This window comes from Pimephales promelas, chromosome 14 (genome assembly GCF_988280905.1).
Source record: "Pimephales promelas chromosome 14, fPimPro1.hap1.1, whole genome shotgun sequence".
NCBI classification, from domain to species: domain Eukaryota; kingdom Metazoa; phylum Chordata; class Actinopteri; order Cypriniformes; family Leuciscidae; genus Pimephales; species Pimephales promelas.
In genome coordinates this window covers 35380527-35390042 of record NC_142782.1, presented here as the reverse complement: position 1 = coordinate 35390042, position 9516 = coordinate 35380527, and the positions used below count along the sequence as shown (strand labels likewise).

Here is a 9516-nt window from a genome sequence, read left to right as displayed (position 1 = left end):
TTAAGAAATGCACGACAATAGTTAAATTAATAATATTATAATAATATTTCGCAGACAGTAGGCCTAGTGGTGGGCTAAGGCAGTGCAAGCCAAGTCAAGAAAAACAGAGTCGATCTCTTCTGTCAGGACTCTGTAGTTTATTTGGCAAATGTTAGAAGAAAGTGAAAAATAACGAGTTCAGATCTGTGTGCTCAACCTCGCTTTCCTTCAATGTCCGCTACAACTTCTACATGAAAAACTAAACACTTTTTGTTTTCAAAAATAAAAACAAGAGTTGTATAGGTAGGCCTATAATAGCCTATGTTTGTCTACAAAATGAATTTAAAGTATTTAGGCAGAAACCTGTTGATTTACTGGTTTTGATGAATAAGGGAAAATTAAATTCAGTGTGTGACTGTCCAAACTTTGCAAAATGTTGTAATTGCCGCCTCTCTCCACTAAGTGTCGCGCTTGCGCAGGAAAATGTCACTGATGCTTCAGTGCGTCATAACCGAGCGACAGGCAAACAGACGCGTTACAAAACATCAAAATCACTCTGAACTTCAACCCAACCTATGAAATAAATAAACAGTTTGTCTGGTGAGTAATTATATTTTTTTTTGGCAATTTTAACATATAATAAAATGTCTAAATACTCTATCGTTGTAATGTGGAGGAATACCTATAATAAAATATAGGCTAACATTAATATACAATCATCGTTTATGTCATTATGTCATGGATCAAATTTACTGCCGCGCATTCTTCAAAACAGATTAAAATATCTTCAAATGAAAAAACAAAGTTTTACTGAATACAAGCTGCTGTTACTGTCGTGTGTCATAATCAATCTGAAACAGTGGCGTCCAGATTCAATATCTAGTTCATATCTCGCCCCAAAAATGTAAATTAAAAAAATATTTTTTTTTATTTTTAATGTTTTTAATGTTACTAAACGTTCAGGGAACATTCAAAAGTTCCCATAATGTTTGAAGAATGATAAAATGGAATGTTGCATTAAAATGTTACATTTAAAAAAATGTTTTCATAACTGGGAACACTAACAACGTTCTTAAAACATATTTTTGTTAAACCTGGATGTTAATCCGTGATTTCCTCATAACAGTGATTTACAGGAAAATTAAATAATAAAACGTACTTTATATATAATAAGATTAAATAAATTAAAGTTTTTGCTTATAATGAACGTAACCTTATTTGCTAGTTGTTATTTGAAGGGATTGTAGTTACACATTACTACATGTACTCACTGTAGTAATAACAGTAAATTATGCATAATTACAAGAAATTAAACCAAACCCAAACCATGACTCTATAGTAAGTACATAATTCATTAATAATACTCAGTTCTCATTAGGGATGCAAGCTATATCGGTATCGGCCGATATATGTTAATTGTTATTGCCTTGATAAGAAAATTTGGCTGCTATATTAAAGCTATTAAATAATGTATAATTTTATTTTATTGCACTTTACTCTATTTTCTTATTTGAAGTGATTCCAATCATATTTCAAGCAATTCAAGATCATCAGTGAAATAATACATTAATTATCGGCTTTAATATATTGGACACATTTTTTTTTTATGGGACAATAACGCTAACATAAAAATGAACATATATATTAAATGTGAACTAACCGGACCTGATTGTAAAGTTGTGATGATGAGATCTCGTTGGCGTTCTCAGACGATGTTCTCAGACGAGCTGCTGATGCGGTTCCTGGACGCCTCGTCTCGAGGGGACGTGGAGAAGGTTTCGGCGCTGATGACCCAGTCCGCAGAGCTCCTGAACCAGCGAGGAGAGACGGGCTGGACCGCGCTGATGCTGGCCGCCAGGAACGGACACTACGACGTGGCCAAAGTCTTACTGTCCCACGGGTGAGAGAACGACACTAGCATTCACTAACACTTCATTCAATATTCAACAATAATACAGATCTCCTGCACTGACACTATTATAGCAGAACTGAACTGAGCTGGACGATGACATCACGGTTTACTCCAGAGCGGCTGAATATATATATAAATATATATATGAACCAAATTAATAACTATATTACAACAGAAATGAACATCACTGAACTGACTTTAGCTGGACTGTGACGCTATTCTCTTCCAGACACACACACACACACTCTGTGCTTAATATTGATGACTTAATATTCAAAGCAGTTTCTCAAGGGAACACAAAAGCACTGAAATATTCATATGTCCATTTAGGAGTCGTTCACTTCAGAATTAAAATTTCCTGATAATTCACTCTCCACCACGTCATCCGAGATGTTCAGGTCTGTCTTTCTTCGGTCGGAAAAGAAATGAAGGTTTTTGAGGAACACACTCCAGGGTTTCTCCATATAGTGACGTCAATGGGGTCCAACGGGTCGAAGGTCAGATGTGAGTTTCAGAGTCTCGACACGATCCAGCCGAGGAATAAGAGTCTGATCTAGACAAACCAGCGACATTTACAACAAAACACACATTTATATACTTTAACCACTAATGCTGGACTTGCTCGAGCTGTGATGCGACACATGTTACGTCATCAGGGTGAAAGGTCAAGCGGGACGTAGGCGTAAGAACAGACCCAGTGTTTACACGTTCGCTTTGTAAACACTAACTCAAACGCCGTTTATAAAAATAAAGGGTAAAACGATGTTGGGCGATTTTTAAGTTTTCACCCTTCCTTACATTCCTGAACTGGAACACGCTTGACCTTTCACCCTGATGACGTAACATGTGTCGCATCACAGCTCGAGCAAGACCAGCATTAGTGGTTAAAGTATATAAATGTGTGTTTTGTTGTAAATGTCGCTGGTTTGTCTAGATCAGACTCTTATTCCTCGGCTGGATCGTGTCGAGACTCTGAAACTCACATCTGACCTTCGACCCGTTGGACCCCATTGAACACACTATATGGAGAAACCCTGGATGTACATTTCCAGAAGAAAATGTGAAGGGTGCTGATGTGCTAGGGTGTTATGATTTGTTGTTATTGTGTTACTAGGTGGTTGCTAGGGTGATCTGGGTGGTTGCTAGGCAGTTGCTAGAGTGTTCTAGGTGGTTGCTATGGTGTTGCTAGGTGGTAGCTAGGGTATTCTGCTGGTTGCTAGGCAGTTGCTAGGGTAATCTAGGTGGTTGCTAGGGTATTCTGGGTGGTTGCTATGGTGTTATGATTTGTTGTTATTGTGTTACTAGGTGGTTGTTAGGGTGATCTGGGTGGTTGCTAGGCAGTTGCTAAGGTGTTCTAGGTGGTTGCTATGGTGTTGCTAGGTGGTAGCTAGGGTATTCTGCTGGTTGCTAGGCAGTTGCTAGGGTAATCTAGGTGGTTGCTAGGGTATTCTGGGTGGTTGCTTTGGTGTAGCTAGGTGGTTGCTATGGTGTTATGATTTGTTGTTATTGTGTTACTAGGTGGTTGTTAGGGTGATCTGGGTGGTTGCTAGGCAGTTGCTAAGGTGTTCTAGGTGGTTGCTATGGTGTTGCTAGGTGGTAGCTAGGGTATTCTGCCGGTTGCTAGGGTGTTCTGGGTGGTTGCTACGGTGTTGCTAGGCAGTTGCTAGGGTAATCTAGGTGGTTGCCAGGGTATTCTGGGTGGTTGCTTTGGTGTAGCTAGGTGGTTGCTATGGTGTTATGATTTGTTGTTATTGTGTTACTAGGTGGTTGTTAGGGTGATCTGGGTGGTTGCTAGGCAGTTGCTAAGGTGTTCTAGGTGGTTGCTATGGTGTTGCTAGGTGGTAGCTAGGGTATTCTGCCGGTTGCTAGGGTGTTCTGGGTGGTTGCTACGGTGTTGCTAGGCAGTTGCTAGGGTAATCTAGGTGGTTGCCAGGGTATTCTGGGTGGTTGCTTTGGTGTAGTTAGGTGGTTGCTAGGGTGTTATGATTTGTTGTTATTGTGTTACTAGGTGGTTGTTAGGGTGATCTGGGTGGTTGCTAGGCAGTTGCTAGGGTGTTCTAGGTGGTTGCTATGGTGTTGCTAGTTGGTAGCTAGGGTATTCTGCTGGTTGCTAGGGTGTTGCTAGGGTGTTCTGGGTGGTTGCTACGGTGTTGCTAGGCAGTTGCTAGGGTAATCTAGGTGGTTGCTAGGGTATTCTGGGTGGTTGCTTTGGTGTAGTTAGGTGGTTGCTAGGGTGTTATGATTTGTTATTGTGTTACTAGGTGGTTGCTAGGGTGATCTGGGTGGTTGCTAGGCAGTTGCTAGGGTGTTCTAGGTGGTTGATATGGTGTTGCTAGGTGGTAGCTAGGGTATTCTGCTGGTTGCTAGGGTGTTCTGGGTGGTTGCTAGGTGAACCTTAATTTCTGTTCACCTGAAGAAAGAAAGACATGAACATCTCGGATGACGTGAGTAAATTATCAGGAAACTTTAATTCTGAAGTGAACGACTCCTTTAAGCTGTTTTAGTGGAGGAGACAGAGATTACATCTTGTGATGATTTTAGAAACAATCATTTTAGTCTTTGGAATCGCTCACCTCATTAACAGGAGCGAGTGCAGATTAATCTCATGTCGATTTGAACAATGAGGAAAATGTGAAGGAAAGGAGAATGAAAGCGTTTCTTTCAGATGCGACACCAGCGCCACGAACCGCTCGGGTCAGACGGCAGCAGACGTGGCCCAGTTCTGGGGTCACCGACACATCGCCCGTCTGTTGGCCAGCGCTCCCGATCCCGATCTCCGTCGTCTCCTCCCCGAGTGCGCCGGGGAAGAGCCGGACACGTTCTTCAACAGAGAGTTTCTGGACAGGATGAGCGTCAAGCGGAGCGACTCGGAGTGGCTGGACTCCAAGCGAGCGTCTCCGGAGTCGGTGTTCCTGCTCTTCCACAAGCTGAATCCTCTGGTGTCGTCGGGAGCGGGCGGATCCGGGCTCTGTAAACTCCGAGCGCCGCGAGTCCAGGAGATGCTGAAGAGCCGAGACGCCGTGCTGGTGTTCCTGGGAGTGGAGAGACGGGAGACGGACGATAATCTGCTGGCGTGGTTCGCTCTCGATACCGAAGACGATCCGACAGAATTCCTGAAAGCTGAAGATCCCGGTTGTTTTTTCCTTCCGGGAGCGATGCCGGGACTTTTGAGGCTGAGTGACGATGATGCAGGTGAGATTCCTTAACTTACAGCCAAACCGCACATGATTCAGACTCCAGATATGATGTTGATGTTCCACTAGTGTGATCAGGACACTATAGTTGATTTGTGTAAGTGAGGAGAGCAAAATAAAGTAAACTGTGCCATATTCCACTTTATTTTGCTCTCCTCACTTACACAAATCAACTATAGTGTCCTGAACATATCAACATCATATCTGGAGTCTGAATCATGTGCGGTTTGACTGTAAATATAGTTTATGATGTAAGATGTGCTTTATGTCATTAAAGGGTTAGTTGACCCAAAAATGAAAATTCTGTCAGTATTTACTCACCCTCATGTTGTTCAACCCCGTAAGATCTTCGTTCATCTTCGCAACACAAATTAAGATATTTAAGATATTAAGATCGCTCCTGCATACTAGTCCATAGGCTTCTTGAGGGAATGACTCGAAAAGTCATTAAAGACATCGTTAAAATAGTCCAAGTGACTACAGGGGCTCAATCTTAACTTTATCAAACGACGAGAACACTTTTGTGCGCAAAAATAATGACTTTATTTCAACTATTGGTTTATTTCTCCCTCTGCGCGAGTCAGGTTACTAGTTTAATAGCGTAAGCTTCTGTTGTTGTACGTCACACGCATCACACACACATGACCAGCGTCGGCCAATAGTGAGCCTTCGTGTGACGTAGCTTTACGCAATCACACTACGTTAACTGACTACAGGCCCATGGAGAAGGAAGTGAATAGTTGAAATAAAGTCCTTATTTTTGTTGTTTTTGCGCACAAAAGTGTTCTCGTCGTTTGATAAAGTTAAGATTGAGCCTCTGTAGTCACTTGGACTATTTTAACGATGTCTTTAATGACTTTTCGAGTCATTCCCTCAAGAAGCCTATGGACTAGTATGCAGGAGCGATCTTAATATCTTAAATATCTTAATTTGTGTTGCGAAGATGAACGAAGGTCTTACGGGGTTGAACAACATGAGGGTGAGGAAATACTGACAGAATTTTCATTTTTGGGTGAACTAACCCTTTATTCCTGCTTTGACACACAGGCGTCGTGGCTCAGGCCAGATCGGTTCTCGCGTGGCACAGCCGGTACCGGTTCTGCCCGACGTGTGGCAGCACCACTAAAGTAGAGGAGGCCGGCTACAAGAGGACCTGTTTGAGAGCAGGCTGCAGAAGTCTCCAGGGCGTCCACAACACCTGCTATCCCAGAGTCGGCAAGTAATCTCCCGATTACGGCTCAGCCGGAGCTCCGGGAATATGATCTTTCACTCGTCTGGCTTCTTCCAGATCCGGTGGTGATCATGTTGGTCATTCATCCCGATGGGAATCAGTGTCTGCTGGGACGCAAGAAGAGCTTTCCTCCAGGAATGTTCTCCTGCCTCGCCGGGTTCGTGGAGCCAGGTATCCAAAACCCAACTCTGGATCAACGAGTCTCTAATTCAGTTTGATCACATTTAACACCATAGAAGCGTCCATACTTCTCTTATGCCATTTCTTCCAGGTCATTTCAGAAAATGACAAAAAAAACTTCCAGAAAAGTCATTTTCAGACTTTTCAAATCACAATTCCCACTTTTAGGAAGGCGTCATAGAAATGATTGTGAATTCAGAGATTATGACTTAATTCTGAGGAATAAAATCAATTGCAAGATATAAAGTTTAAAAATGTATTTGCACAAAAAAAAATGTCACAATTACTTTTTTTAATTTTGTTATTCTGTGGTGGGAAAAAGACCCATTAAACCATTAATTAAACCAAATTGCGACGTGTAAACTAAACGCCATACTTTTCTTACACAGCTTAAGACATTTTATGCCCTTAAATTTGATAAAACTGAATTTAAGACTTTTTGCAAAATGTAAACTTTAGTTTAAAAAGGTCACAATTGTGTACAAAAAAAAAAACTAAACTGAATTGTAAGATATAATTCGCAAGTGTGAGAAAAAAAAAGTCGTTAGTTAAAAAGTGTGAAAAACGCTTTACAATTAAATGTGAATCGATTATTTCTGTGGACAAAATTCTGAGGAATAAAATCAAGTTAAAAAGGCAAATTGCAACATTATATCTCAATTTTAGATTTTTTTTTTTTAAAGAAAATTGTCAAAATGTGAGGGGGAAAAAAACTTTTTTTATTCCATGCCGGATACTAGCTTCCATACTTCTCTTATACCATTTAAGATATTTATTTTTACTACTAAAAGTTAAAATACTTTTTATCTCGCAATTCCAACTTTTCCTAGAGATTTTTCTGAAGAAAAGTATAAAATTGTGTGGAAAAACGTCACACAAATGAATGTGAATTCAGAGGTTCTGACAAATCAAATCAAAATTGCAAGATTTAAAGTTTAAAAAACCTTAATTGCACATTTTTCTCCCAAAATTCAGATATTTTTTTCTAGAGAATTTTATGTGGGCGGAAAAATCTGAATTATGAGGTGATATGTCAAAATTACCTTTTTTATTCATTTTATTGCGTGACATGATTTTTTTTTTATCTCACAATTCAAACCTTTTTCCATATAATTTTCTTAGAGTCGTGAGATTTAAACTCGCAATTGTGGAAAAAGTCTGAATTATAAGATACAAATTTGCAAGTGCGAGATAAAAAGAAAAATGAAAAACGCCATAGAATTAAATGTGAATCGAACTGAAATGTAAATTTATTACGTGGACATAATTCTGAGAAATAAAATCTAAATTGTGAGATGTAAGAAGGCAACATTATCTCACAATTCAGACTCTTTTTTTTTTTTTAAAGAAATTGTCAAAATGTGAGGGGAAAACACGTTTTGTGTACACCTAGGATGGCGTGACGGCGCGTAAATCATGGGCTAGCTTTGATTTTAAAGGTAAGTACTCGTGTGATTGATGTGCCGCTCAGGTGAGGCGCTGGAGTCGGCGGTGCGGCGGGAGGTTCTGGAGGAGAGCGGTGTTCGGGTGGGACCCGTGCGGTACCTGTCGAGTCAGGCCTGGCCCATGCCCTCCTGCCTGATGATTGGCTGCCACTGCGTCGCTCTGACCACTGACATCACGGCGGACGAGAACGAGATCGAAGAGGCGCGCTGGTTCACACGGCAGCAGGTGCGTCGCTCACACACTACTTCAGTCACTTCCTCTGCAAACAGCTTTCTGCACTTTATTATTTACATTTATGCATTTTAACGACCCTTTTATCTATTCGACATTTACATTCTTATCAGTTCTTGCTTTCCCTGGGATTCGAACCCATGACTTTTAGCGTTGCAAGCGCCACCGATATCCTGTTTGAGCTCCAAGAAAGAAATTTGTTTTGCATATTTATGTACTTTTCTGTAAATATCTATTTTTTTCTCCTCTCTAAATTGTATTTAATTGTACAGGTGAATCTTGAAAAATGTGAATATTATTTTATTATTATCAGTCATTTAAATTAAAAGGTGAAACTAATATATTTAGTATATATATATCTATATACATGCATGATTATACTTTTCAGAGAGGCGACATTTCTGCATTTAAAATCCTTTTTATATTCTAATTTTCTGAGATTTTGAATTTTTCATAATCATTATAAGTTTTGCATGATATTCTGATTTTCCGAGTTTGACCTGTATATTTTGCACTATTATTGAACGCCTGAGCCTCAACCAATGCCTTCCAATGTACAAATTGTCTTGGACACTTGTAAATATGACATATTAAATAAACTAAAAACTAAACGCCCACTTAATGACAGTTGTCATAAACATGCATAAAACCTCCTTCATATTCATAACGTGTGTCATGTCAGTCTTATGCACACTCCAAGTAAAGTGTTAATGAAATGGTGTAAATGCACCAAACATGCATAAAACACCTTTTACAAATCTTTTATTTTATTTAATTCACTGATCTAATAAGATTATCAAGATATGTTCTTTTATCAATTGTCAGTGTTTGGTTAGTTCTATGAATGGCTCAGCTAAACAACAGGCCAATAAGAGACTATTAACTACCATCTTAATATATTAATGTTTAATGAAAATGTCGAAGTGTTTGGAAATGTTTGTGGCGTAATGAAGCCTCGTTTACTCGTTTCAGGTGATGGACGCTCTGGTGAAGGACCAGCGTGCCGTGTTCAGCATGCCCCCCCGACAGGCCATCGCACACCTCCTGCTCAAACACTGGAGCGGCTGCAGCGCCAACCTCTGACCCCTTCATCAAACTCTTCAACAGTCAACTCAATCAGTCGGCCGTTCTTTAGAGAATATAGAAGTCAAATTAAATTAAAATCATCACATGACCGCAGAAAATGCTCGATATCCTTGTATTGTAATCATTAGAAGCACCAGATTCATCATTAAGGTGATTGACACTCTCATCTGTGTAACGTTGAAACAATGAAGAGTGCAAATAAACTCAAACGGACTGTTTCGTTTCTCTTTAAACGGTTTACCTGTGTATTTTAACGT

General features: G+C 40.0%; 1 protein-coding gene across 1 annotated transcript; it reads left to right on the top strand.

Annotated features, from left to right (window-relative positions):
* Nucleotides 1-438: 438 nt before the first annotated feature.
* nudt12 (nudix (nucleoside diphosphate linked moiety X)-type motif 12) lies at nucleotides 439-9497 on the top strand. Its single transcript, XM_039653169.2, has 7 exons — nucleotides 439-579; nucleotides 1689-1879; nucleotides 4557-5083; nucleotides 6133-6300; nucleotides 6374-6487; nucleotides 7968-8167; nucleotides 9146-9497. Exons 2-7 carry the CDS (start codon nucleotides 1692-1694, stop codon nucleotides 9254-9256), a joined length of 1308 nt encoding a protein of 435 aa, XP_039509103.2. The 5' UTR covers nucleotides 439-579; nucleotides 1689-1691; the 3' UTR covers nucleotides 9257-9497.
* Nucleotides 9498-9516: the final 19 nt, after the last annotated feature.

Bases quoted from the DNA above. Each gene is read 5' to 3' on its own strand.
- nudt12 (XM_039653169.2), top strand. From the start codon at position 1,692: ATGTTCTCAGACGAGCTGCTGATGCGGTTCCTGGACGCCTCGTCTCGA. The intron at 6,301-6,373 runs GCAAGTAATCTC...GGCTTCTTCCAG, and splicing joins CACCTGCTATCCCAGAGTCG to ATCCGGTGGTGATCATGTTG. The intron at 8,168-9,145 runs GTGCGTCGCTCA...TACTCGTTTCAG, and splicing joins GCTGGTTCACACGGCAGCAG to GTGATGGACGCTCTGGTGAA.